Source organism: Streptopelia decaocto (genome assembly GCF_964273445.1).
Source record: "Streptopelia decaocto genome assembly, chromosome: 7".
Taxonomy (NCBI): domain Eukaryota; kingdom Metazoa; phylum Chordata; class Aves; order Columbiformes; family Columbidae; genus Streptopelia; species Streptopelia decaocto.
In genome coordinates this window covers 47,784,691-47,797,567 of record NC_138661.1, presented here as the reverse complement: position 1 = coordinate 47,797,567, position 12,877 = coordinate 47,784,691, and the positions used below count along the sequence as shown (strand labels likewise).

Below are 12,877 nucleotides of genomic sequence, written 5' to 3'. Positions count from 1 at the left end.
ATACTCTGTGGTCCTGACTTTTATAATCTTTCAAAGCAGGCAGTCTGACTTGCAGGCAGTGGCTGTGTCTCCCAGCACCAAGCACAGTCCAGAAAGTGGTGTGACCTCATTTGGGGAGAAGCAGGAAGAAGCTTCTTGACAACCCATGCAAAATATTTAACTGAAAGGAGCAAACAAGTCTCTGGACAGGCAAATAAACAGTGGATTATTTTATGGGGTTTTAATGATGGAAGAAAAGCCCATTAAATCCAGGTATAAACAGCACACATGGAAGCAGTTCCAGACCATAGAAACCAAGCAAGAAATGGCTGCGTTGGAAGGCACCTGAACCTCTGGGGAAGATGCAGGAGGGAAGACCTGCTTGGCTTGGGATCCTGACAGAGCACAACGCAACATTTCACCTGATGCTTTTAATCCAGCCTGAGGGACAAGTGAGATAGGAGGTGAGCACTGAGGCATAAGCAGGATGGCTTTTAATTCTCATGCATTTCCATGTTTGGATGGCAAAACTTCATGCTTTTCACTGACATCTGCACCTAGCAAGACCCCCTTGTCCCTATGGTATATTTCAGATCCTGAAGGCTGTTCATTAATGAATTTTGTAGGATGGTAGTAGGAGGGGATATTGCCAGTCAATGTCCTCCCTGTTAGCAGCATCACTCTGAGGGCTGAGTTACAGCAGTGGCAATTCATCATAGTGATCCTACCACCTCCCCTGCTCCCCAGTGCTGAGCCAGGGCTTTGGAGGAGCCAAGTCCTCACTAACAGGTGGGCCCCGAGCTTCCTCTGTGAAAACTTGCATGTGGGTGTTGAGCCACAGCAAGGAGCAGATGCAGCAGGACCATGGGGAGGGGTGGGCTGGCTAATCCTGCTCTGGTCAGCTGAGCCAGTACTGGGAGCTGAGCTGCTGAAGAATGTATGGAGAGCATCTGCAGAGGAACTGGCACTGAATGAAATGCACAGCCAATTTTCTGAGTAATTTAATGCTTACTGACTTCCCCTGTAAGTAACAGGACCTCAGTTTCTGCACAGATCCTCAAGACTGCAAAACTTTCAGCCTTTGCTCTTGGTTTTGACTCAGCTCAGTGACTGCCTTTTTAAGTGATGCTTGCCTGCCTGCCTCTGTATGTTGAACCCACAGAAGCCAGTAAAGGGAAGGAGTGGAAGTAGGTTACTCCTGGTGCTGCAATAGCCTGAAGGGTAAATAGTTTTAATCTGATGGACTATCAAGCTTCCACTGTTTGGTTCAATACAAGGTCTGCTGGAAAGGATAGTGATGGATCTTGTGGGATATACAATGAGTCCAATCCAACCTCTCATTCAAGGGAAAAGGAGAGACCTGTCAGGGATGGAAAATAGTCTGATCATTAAAGAAAGCTATGCCTCAGAGCTCAAGGACAAAGGAAGAACTGCCAAAATCCAAGCTGAATTTGACCTTGCAAGGGATATGAAAATAATACAAAAGGTTCTTCAGTCATATAAAGAAAAAATAAGATCTGAGTACTAAGGGCCAGTACTTTTCAATGTCTTCATAAATTGCTTAGACTCAGGACCTGAGGGATTGCTTAGTAAGTTTGCTGATGGCACAAAACTGGGGGGGAGCTGTCAACCCTCTTGAGGGCAGAGTGGTCCTGCAGGAGGTTTCGTCAAATTGGAGAACTGGGCAATCACCAACCACATGAAGTTCAACAAGGGCAAGTGCCAGATTTTGCACCTGGGACATGGCAACCCTGGCTGTATATACAGACTGAGGGATGAGATGCTGGAAAGCAGCTCTGTGGAGAACGATCTGGGAGTTCTGGTCAACAGCAAGTTGAACATGAGCCAACAGTGTGCCCTGGCAGCCAAGAGGGCTAACTGTGTCCTGGGGTGCATCAAGCACAGTGTTGCCAGCTGGGTGAGGGAGGTGATTGTCCTGTTCTACTCTGCACTGGTGTGGCCTCACCTGGAGCACTGTGTGCAGTTCTGGGCGCCACAGGATAAAAAAGATATCGAGCTACTGGAGAGTGTCCAGAAGAGGGCTACAAAGTTGGTGAAAGGTTTGCAGGGGAGGCCCTATGAGGAGCGGCTAAAGTCACTTGGTTCATTCAGCCTGGAAAAGAGGAGACCTTCATCGTGGTCTAACAGCTTCCTCACAAGGGGAAGAAAAAGGGTAGACGCTGAACTCTCCTCTTTAGTGACCAATGACAGAACATGAGGGAATGGCAGGAAGATGTGCCCGGGGAGGTTTAGGCTAGACATTAGGAAAAGTTTCTTCACCCAGAGGGTGGTGGAGCACTGTGACAGGGTCCCCAGGGAGGTAGTCACAGCCCCAAGACTGGCAGCATTCAAGAAGAGACTGGACAACACCCTCAGACACATGGTGCGAACTATGGAGTTGTCATATGCAGAGACAGGAGTTGGACTTGATGATCCTTGTAGGTCCCTTCCAACTTGGGACGTTCTATGAGCTAAAGGTAGGATGCTTGTTCCTATTGGAAACTTCCCTTTTCCTTTGTTCCTACATTTCAACAGCCCTTGTTCCCTGGTGGTAAGCTCTAAAGTGCAAAATAGAACCACACTCCACACCTCCTGAGTTGAAAACTCTGCTTCTTTCACCATTTTCTTCTACCAAACTTTTATATTCCCTCTTTTCCCTTCAGGGACAGGCCAGTTGGGCCACAGGCCCAGAGAGCTGCATTCAAGTGTTCATACCTCTACCACATTTCAGATCAAGTTCCAGTTTAAACCTCGTTCTCCTCTGCATACACCTTCCTCTTGCCCTCTAAACATCACACAGATTCCCTTTACTATATCTTTTTGTCATAGTTGGATTTAAATTACAGGCAATCTATGCCACAAGTCAGGGTGTTTTTAGCATCTAAAGCAACCTGAAGAAGTCTGCCCTAAACCTGCCCCTACTTCAATTTAATCTCTGTAACAATGAGTTGGCATTTGTGTTCTTATTGTCAGCACTGTGGCCTTGTGTCTTCATCCGAGAAGGGCTGTGACAGGATAGAATAGCCAGGGTAAGACTAAAAGTGAGAGGTTGCCACACTACCTTTCAGGCCTTGAGTTCTTTCTGGCGTAGAGGAGCTTATTCTGGCTGGAAAAATTATACTAGTGTGATCAGGAAGAGATTTTGTTTCTTCTGTGCTGCAATACAAGGAACGGGAATGGTAATGAATATACTGACCTTAGAAGAAACAGATAGGTGCACTCTATTTATAAACAGCTCCATGATTGGTGTCACCACCACAATTGTGGCTTTTTTGATAATGAAGTGGCCTACATGGCACCAGGTTTGTTTTCACATAGGGACAAGAGGATCTTGGCACACAAGCTAGCAGGGCTCATTGACAGGCCTTTAAACTAGATATGATAGGGGAGAGGGATGTAAATGGGCTCACCTGTGACATGCTGTGGGATGAGACAACAAGGGGCAAGGTTAGGAAGGCTTTAAAATGATGAGGTTGGGGGTGGAGTCCAAAGTGGTGATGCTCACACAATCATGTCCAACTAGGGAATATGCCAGACCAACCAGAGCAGCAACAAATATTCATTATCTGCCTCCCAAGATGACAACCAGAAGGCGAACCACCTCAAGGGTACACATGGCTGCAGTGGATCTTTCTGCACCCCTCGGGGGAAACCCGCATGCTTCAGTACTTCCCTGGAGTGTCTATACACCAACGTGCATAGCATGGGGAATGAACAGGAAGAATTAGAGATCTATGTGCATTCACAAGGCCATGATCTCATTGCTATTACAGAGACATGGTGGGACAGTTCACATGCCTGGAATGTTGTCATGGAAGGCCATGTACTTTTTAGAAAAAACAGGCCAGCAAAGCAAGGTGGACGAGTTGCACTTTATGTGAGAGAGCAACTCAAGTGTCTTGAACTCTGCCTGGGGGATATGACAAATAAGTTGAGTCCTTATGGGTAAAAATTAATGGATTAATGGACAAGCTAATATGGGGGACACTGTTGTGGGTGTTTACTACAGGCCACCTGATCAGGAAGAGGAAGTTGATAAGGCTTTCTACAAACAGCTGGAAGTAGCCTCATGATCACATGCCCTGGATATCATGGGAGACTTCCATCACCTTGACATCTACTGGGTGGGCAACACAGCTAAGCATGCACAGTCTAGGAGGCTCCTACAGATCATTGATGACAACTTTTTGACAACTTGTGGAGAATCCAATGAGGAGAGGCATGCTACTGGACCTTGTCCTAACAAATCAAGAAGACTGGTGGGAGATGTCATGGTTGTGGGCAGCCTTGGCTGCAGCGACCATGAGATGGTGGAGTTCAGGATCATGCATGGAGGAAGCAGGACAATAAGTAGAACTAAAACCACGGACTTCAGGAGGGTGAACTTTGGCCTCTTCAAGGTCCTGCTTGGAAGAATCCCATGGGATAGGGCTCTAGAAGGTAGGGAGGTCCAAGAGAACTGACTAATACTCAAACATCACTTCCTCCCAGACAAATTAGTTTAAAATGTAACACTGAATATGTCAGACTACTAAACCCTAATCTGAAACATGAATCATTCAATACTTCCACTGAAACAGTAAATGGTAAATTCTTCAGGGAAGAGATCATCTCGTGGTTCACTGTTTATAAAACTCTCAACACATGGAACTTCTGATGACTGGCACTCCAATTTAAACAATAACAATCTGTTTTAAAATGAGGAAGATGTCAACAACCAATGGATCCCTATGAGGAAGAAATCAAGAAAAGGGAGTAATAGGCCAGCATGGATGAGTAAGGAGCTCCAGTCAAAACTCAGGTGGAAGAAGGATGTTTATGTAATGTGGAAAAAGGGACAGACCACTTGGGAGGAATATAAGGAGACTATTAGAGTATGCAGGGACGCGGTGAGGAAGGCCAAGCTGCTCTTGGGAATAAATCTGGCCAGAGATGTCAAGGACAACAAGAAGGGCTTCAAGTACAGCAGCAGCAAAAGGAAGTTTAGGGAAAATGTAGGTCCGCTGCTGAATGAGGAGGGTACCCTGGTGACAGTTCGCCCAGAGAAGGTAGAGTTACTGAATGCCTTCCTCGCTTCTGTCTTTACTACTAAAACCAGCTCTCAGGAATCCCAGACCTTAGAGAGAGAAGAGAAAGTATGGCAAAAGGAAGACCTTCCCTTGGTTGAGCAGGATCAGGTTAGAGATCGTTTACACAAACTGGAGAAGCAGCTGCAGTATTGAAATTCATGACCACCTAACATGTGAATGTGCTTGTGTTATAAACATGGAGGAGTAGTGCTGGACCTGTCTCAGGTGCTTGCTTGCTGTAATGGTGTGAGACCTGGAACATGTTGGGAGTTTATTTGCAGTTAATTTTGTCCACACAGAAAACAGCAAAACCCCAAGCTTCCTTCTCAAATTTTACTCCTCACAGCTCTCCACATTGTGTAGTCAAGTCCTAACCAAGAACTGTAGATGCCCTCAGGCTGCCCGCCCTCTGTTACTGCTGATAGCTCGTCTCCCTGCCCTGTGGTCTCCTTCCGTTATTGCCTCTGCACCATGTCCTTGATCCCACAGGAAGGAGAGGGGTATCCATGTCCCCAGGGGAGCTCATGCTTCCAGCAGCACCCACACAGTCCTGTGGTGGTGAGGACCCCCTCTGGGCCAATGGAGAGCCAAATCCTGGGCACCAGCAGCCTTGTAGGGACTCCTGGGAGTCCCTTGAGGTGGTGTCAGGGTCAAGAGTGAGTAACGCCAGCTTTTCTCCAAAATAAAGAGCAAGTCTTTTTCCCTTTTGTCCATGCTAGGAACCTAAACATGTGAACTGAACTAACCAATTTGGTAAGATTGAATGCACCTGGATGTGTCTGAGTGCATCTGGCCTCCACTTCACTAGACAGAGGCTGGATGGGGAAGGGAAGAGAGGTTGGGAAGGGTTTAGACAGGCAGAAACACACACACACACACATATACATTTTTAAGGAAATATGAGTCACTTGCACTTCAAGTTTATTCCAAAAATCAGTTCCCAGACCTCCCTGACTCGTGCCCCCAAGTCTTGAGGCAGGCCCTGTGCAACTGGATGTGATAAATATGGATAAAAATTGGATACATCTGTGGGGAGGAGGCAAAATGATATTTTCCAACCTGCTAAGGCCACTGCACTTTTGCATTGCTCCCCTGTCTCTGGGTGTCCTTCCCACTGCTGCCAGAGTGGAGCACCTGTCCCCCTCCTCATGCTGCCAGCTGTGTGTTGGGCAAGTGACTCTGCCAGCTGCTCCACCAGCAGCAGGGCAGGGGAGGCAAGGAGAGGAAAAAGAGGAAATGAGGGGAACAGCTTTCCTCCATGTGTCCCTCAGGCCCTTCCTGCACTGCTCCTGGCATGTGAGAAGCTGGTGTCAGAGGGAACCAGCATCCTCCTTCCCAGTCTTGCAGCCCCACAGCACTTGTGTCCCATTGCCTGCTGTTGTCCTTCCTCCTGCCTCCCCTTATCACTGCTGCTGAGGGGTCCCCCAGCAGCCCAATCCCCCTGCCCCCCAAACAGTCCACTCTACAGATTGGCTTCTCACAATGAGAGACATGCTGTTCCTGCAGCAGGAGTGGTTTGTTGCCCGCCTAGCTGCTTGACAGCTGCAGCCCATGCCTAGGGCTGCTCTGCCACCAGCAGGGCTATTTCTGTGACACCTCAGCACATGCCACAGAGCCACCTTGCCTGGCCAGTATGCAAGTGACAGGCCACCGTGAGGACAATTAGGTGCATGTGGGACAGCAGTGTGGAGCAGCTCTTTGTGCTCATGCCCCAGTGGGAAACTTTGGCAAGAGGCCAGTTTCTAAGAATGGCTGCAAGTGCTGGTGGCCAGCCTGGGAGCCAGACACTCCTGGTAACCACATGTCACCTACACCCTGGGCCCCAAGGGGCCCACAGAGAAGGGCACTGCAGGGGCAGACCCTTTGCCATGGCCCCTGGGAAGCGAGCTCCAATGCACCATCTTTGACACCAATTATTTGTAGCCGTCACAATCGGAGTGCCTATGTACCTGACATCTCCTCCAGTAAGAGGCACTTACCTTGCCAGGAGTGCTGCAATCTGTGGTGTCTTGAAGGGCGGGTGGTTTGAGGGCACCTCACCTCCCAGTCCTTAGGGCTGCAACTCCTGAGAAAGCAGCCTGTGATGCTGACAGCTAGCTGCTGCAAGCAGCTCTGGTTACCTCCAGGTGTAAACAGCCCACATTCGTGGCCATTACAACAGCCAATTTACCCAAGAGTAAATGCTTTTTGCTTAACTTTATCAAAAAGAAACAATACATGCTGGTTTAGCAGAAACTGGAGCGAGGCTTGAGTATAAAAAAAATCATTCTGTTTAACGAGGCTTTACTTTTGAAAGAATAACATAGACAGAAGTGAAGCCGAGATCGGAAACAATGTGTGGCTTTTGTTTTCTTTTTTCGTTCACTTTTTTACTCCCTTGCCTCCATTCTTGTTGTTGGGGCTGGAGAGGAAAGTCTCTGTCTTGCCAAACTAAACAAATTACGCTTTCCAATTCAGAATTAAATACCTTTTAAAATCACCATTTCCTTAGCACTGAGCATTGAGAAAATAAAGCAATAGTAAGCAAAGTGATTGCATACCCTTTTATTGATGGTCACTGGCAAACAAATCCAGCCTGTTGTTTCTCTTTAAGGGTATTACGTTTGCCTGGAAATCATCCCTGGGCAAACCTCCCCCGCCCCACACTCCATGCCAGCAAGAAAAAAAAATAAAGCAGAGCTTCTTCTTTCTGTTATTACCATCCCTGCAGATCTCTCTACTTCCCATGACAGCGCATGAGATCAAACCCCTCTGACCACACTGAAGGAAAGGGACTCATTTGGCTGTGCTGGGAACACACACACTCACGGTACCTCTTGGCAAGCAGGAGATGAGCAGGAGCTGGAGGAGAGCGAGTCCTACATGGGTCCAGGGGGCTCGATCCATACTGCCCAGACCAGCGCAGCAGTGTGACTGCTCAGGAAGAGTAAGCAGACAAACAGCTTTCACTGGGACCTCACCAGCTTCAGGCTGCAAGGGATCTCAGATTTCAGACCTCAGTTCAATCCCATCCTCACCAGAGTGGAACTACCTTCAAGAGATTTCTCAGGCATCCAGAAGCACGACGTCACCCCAAACCTCTCCAACTGCTGCCTTAACCCTTTCTGGACTCTGGCAGCTGATCCCTTTTATGATGGTTTCATTGGTTCAGTGTTCAGCTCTGAGATACTGATTTTCATCTCAGAAAGAAAGATATTGTGAAGGGGAAAGAAACAGAAATATGAATATCTGTTTATATGAGTCATCCCAGTTGCTGTGGGTGAGCTGAAGTTGCAGACATCTCCAGAAGGAGGCACATCATACATGCTCCCTTTGGGCTTGCATCCCGAGGTACTGCCCCTAACCACGGTGGGGCTAGGGATGGGGTAGGTGCAGAGAGGGATTCCTGGCCCACACTCCTGAAAGGGCAGCCTGGCCAAGTGACATGTTCCACTTTACAACATGCTTAAAATAGCCACGCATTTTTTATTGTGGGGCAGATGAATGAATGAGGCTCACTAAAAGTTCACTCCACAGTGGATGAAAACCACAAACACAAAAGGAATCACTTAGCAGACACACACATAAGCTAGTCAAAAACTTTTTATGAAGTCAATTTCTGCCAGGAAATGCAATTTTGGCAAAACTGAAATGTTTTGTCAGAACATGTTGATATTGAGGAAATGTTCAATTCAAACAAAGGAGATAATTTAATTTGGATTTTACCTTTTATCTTTTTTTTTATTATTATTTTCTATCAGCACATACTACTGATTTTACCTCGTCTTCAGCCTATATTTCATAGCAGCATACTTTATTTTTTCTAATAATTTTCTTGCACAATACTATCCAAAGGAAATATTTCCCAGTTCTAAATCAGACATTCTCAAGTTGTCTCTGAGTAAAGGTAATGATCCCACCAGGAAATATAATTGCCACCAGGAAATATAATTGCATTACTCTACAGTGTTTAACTTAGCTTGGCACCTTGCAAAATCAGTTTAGTTGGTGGATCCACTGCCTCCTTATAGAGCAGCCAAAGAAGTGAATTCAGCCATGATCCCACAGATTTGCACATGTCCTGTTTACACGAGTTGTCTGGTGGGATGTAGCTTTAGCTCCAGGAATGACTCCGGGCAACTTACACAGTGCTCCTGTATGCACTTCTTGCATTCCTTTTAAGAGGCAGGGACCAAACCAGGCAGATTACACCAGCCAAATATTTCAGGCTGTATGTAATCCTCCATGAAAAAAAAGCAAAAAGCTCTTAACCATGTGTGTGTGTTGCTGAGGAATCTCACTATAGCATTTGGCTGCAAAGTTTGTATCTGCTCTATTGCTAAACATACTGAAGTACAGGTTTGAAAATTACATTCCACTGAAACTGAATTGTAAAACAGAGTGCTGCAAAAATTGATAGAGTCATCAGATTCTGATAGTTATTTTAAAATACCCTAGAGTATTTCAACCTAGAGTAAAACAAGTCCTTTTATAATTAATAATTGACAATTGAGTGAATAATTAATGTGTAATTAATTCAACTGACTTGTATTTTTAATAATCTGCCATCAAACCTGAGACATGAAAACACTGTGTGGTCTAGTCTACAAGAACAGAAAGACCACCATTTTGTGGTGCAGAAAAAACTGAGATGCAGGGAGATGAGATGAGCTGAGGTTCATATTGTGAAGAAGTGGCAGATCAAGAAGGGTCAGTAACTTCACTCTCAGTATTGGAAGCTCTGGACTGTTCTGCTCAATGAAGAGTAATTAGGGATGAATGTATAGTTCTGAATAAAATCAATTTGGACTTGAAACAAAATCGCTGTCTCGACTTTTGAAATTTCAGTGAACTTTTTATGTCACCCCATTTTCACAGACTAATGAAATATCCTGTCTCTGTTACTGGAACATTACCAGAAAACTTTCTTCTTTTGTGACTTCTGTTCAGATTATTCCATCCCAAATGGCCCTGATGATTTTCCAAAGCTCCAGAGGTTCTGCTGGAAGGAAATCTGTGATTTTCCACATTATTCATTTATGCCACTACAGATTGGTTGCCTTTGCAGGACATCCTTCTTGCAAGAACATATGGAGCTAATTTCTCTCTCTTCTCACATGCAAGATTCTCACTGAAACTGATGGAGTCTTCTGCCAAAAAAAGAGTTTAAACCATCTGAGCTCAAATGTGCTTCCAGCAGGGTTGGTCGAGTTATGTCTTGAACTTTAGTGACTATCCAATAATACCATTCCACTCAAACAAAATCTAATTAAACCATTTGAAAGACACTGTAAAAGAAGATGGACCCATTGAGAGGCTGGAAAGGGCTTGTATCTCGTAGGGAAAATAAAATTCAAATGAAACTCAGACCTAGAGCTTTAAAAGTAGCAGCAAGAGCAGTCAATGAAAGATTAGCACCAATGCACAAAGCATTATTGTCAAGTAAGGGGTCCTTTTAGAGGAGAGATAACAAACTGTTTGCCTTTAGAATACAGCTTTTAAAAGAAATCTCAGTCCTTACTGTAACATCTGAGGAACATTTTTAAAGTTTCTAGGAGTATTAAGAGTATACTTGGCCCTTTGGGCTTCAAGTTATGCCAAACATGTGCAGTGTAATATCCAGCATTTATGAACCTCTGTAGAACTGTGGCAGCCTACCTACACAGGTGTCATGGTTTAACCCGAGCTAGCAATCACAACGTTAGCTGCTCGCTCACTAATCCTCACTCCTCCGAGTAGTGGAGAGAATCAAAAGGGAAGGGAGAAACTTGTGGATTGAGATAAACACAGTCTAATAAATTACCAAAATAACACTAAAATACCACTACTGCTAATATATTTTAAATGGAAAATAAAATGTAAAATAAAAGATACCTAATGCAATTCCTCATTAACTCTGTCCACACTGAGCAGCCAGTCTCAGGAAGAGAACACCCTGTCTCTGAACAGCTCATCCCAGAGAGATGCAAACTGGCAGAATGGCAAAAGGCTGAACTAAAGGAACGCCTGAACAAAACTCAGTCGAAATGGAGCAGAACCAGAACTGGTCTCCATCTCTGCAGCTAGAAAATCTGACTCCTTAAATATGAAGCATGACGCTAATGGCATGGAATATTCTTATTAATCAGTCTAGTTGTCAGTCAAGGTTTGCTCCATCTCTTCCCCCTTCTCAGCTGCCTCATGCATGCAGGCAGAGAGCTCAGAAAGGCCTTGGCTCCCAGACAACAACTAAGATAATAGTAAGCTCTTACATTTTCTTTGTTCCAACTCAAAAACACTGGAAAGTTACTTGAAGAAAAACATTATTCTGTCCTGGGTTGTTATCTTCTTGTTCTCAAACTAAATCCAAACAATGACCATGCTAGCTATGAAAAAGAATAGTTTCTAACTGCATGAAGAAAATTAACTCACTTTCAGTCAAACCAGCACAACAGGCACCTACAGGCAAGGGCACTTTGTGCACCTTTTCCTGGCCTGAGCTCCACCAACTATTCCCATCTCTGTGTGGGATGTTAATCCTCAGTGACTGAGACAGTCCAGAAAGGTAAATGGGTGAGAATAAGAGAAGCCAAAAGAGGTAGTGCCAGCACACATTGGGGTCCCTGACCTATGTGACTTGTAATGACAATGGTAATGCTTGTATTTGTTAAAAAGATTTTGTCAGGAAAATCAAGGAAGTTTTAAATTATTCCAAATACATTTCTGGGCAGATGATTAGCAAAATATGGCCAGAAAAATATGGCTGATTAATTGCACCTAACAAGCAATATACCTTTTTTTTTCAGCTGTTATTTCATGTCTTAATCTGTCATGATGGGTTTTTTCAGTGAGTCTTCTGTGTTTCACTTTTTATGCAGTCTGTGATGATCTTCACTGTAGCAATGCATAAGAAAAGATACCGGTGGAAGATTTGGTTTGAAATTAAAACTAGCCAGTAGTCAAGCCTACTTAACAATCAGTCAGACACTGATATTACAGTCTAAGTGGGTAACAAAAAAGGGATGCAATTACGTATTTCCTTACGTGGACATGAATAACCCATAGATTAAGTCATTCTTGTGATATACATTTTTGCTTCATAGATTAATAAATAAGGCTTTCTAGGTTAATGAATGAAACTTTTAGTCTGTATAGCATATTCAAACTGATTACCAAAACAACAGAAACACAGAAAACAAGCAACTGTTTTGATTTTATTGAAGTTGGGCTTATGTTTTATGGTCTTTGGTACACGCGAGTCAGCATGGAAGCCAAGAAGAGAATAGGGTTTGGAGACACCTAACCATGCTCCACCTAGAAGGCCAGACCAGCATGGCAGCATGAAGTCCAGCCAGATTAATGGGTGCATGAAATAAGGGTCAGAAAAATGTAGGTTGAAAGTAATTGGTGGAAGGTCAGCTTTTCAAAGGTGCTGAATGTCTGATTTTCCAAACTGGAAATGTAAAAGTGTAGCATTTTTGGAAATATGATTCACATGAGCTGTAACTGCGTTGCAGTTAGATGTAAGATGGAGTGATGTAGATTTGAGCAGTACTGTCTAACAAATTAAGAGCTTAGTTTGAAGTGTAGGCTTTTTGTGATCTCCTTTTCTCCTTTCATTGATTCCCATAAAAACTTTAACGCTCACTTTCTCTGCCCCTGTACGTCAGATTTGCCAAAATGTCCTTATGAATATTCTGTGAGAAAGTTTAATTAGGAAAAACTGTGAAGTTCTAATTACAAGGAGTAATTAAATCATTCATCTTTTATACAGTTGTCTTACATGTCATACAAGTAAATAATCAGGACATGTACAGTAACATGCTGTCGTGATTGGGATGGACAAACGACATAGACGAAGCTCTTCCTAT

At 44.5% G+C, this 12,877-nt stretch overlaps 1 protein-coding gene across 1 annotated transcript in view; it reads right to left on the bottom strand.

Annotated features, from left to right (window-relative positions):
- PAMR1 (peptidase domain containing associated with muscle regeneration 1) overlaps window positions 1-8,052 on the bottom strand; it is an 80,240-nt gene extending 72,188 nt beyond the window's left edge. The window contains exon 1 of the mRNA XM_082058528.1: window positions 7,862-8,052. Within this exon, the coding sequence (XP_081914654.1) occupies window positions 7,862-7,934 (73 nt within the window). The 5' untranslated portion in view covers window positions 7,935-8,052. The remainder of the gene's footprint in view (window positions 1-7,861) is intronic.
- Between the last annotated feature and the right edge of the window lie 4,825 nt (window positions 8,053-12,877).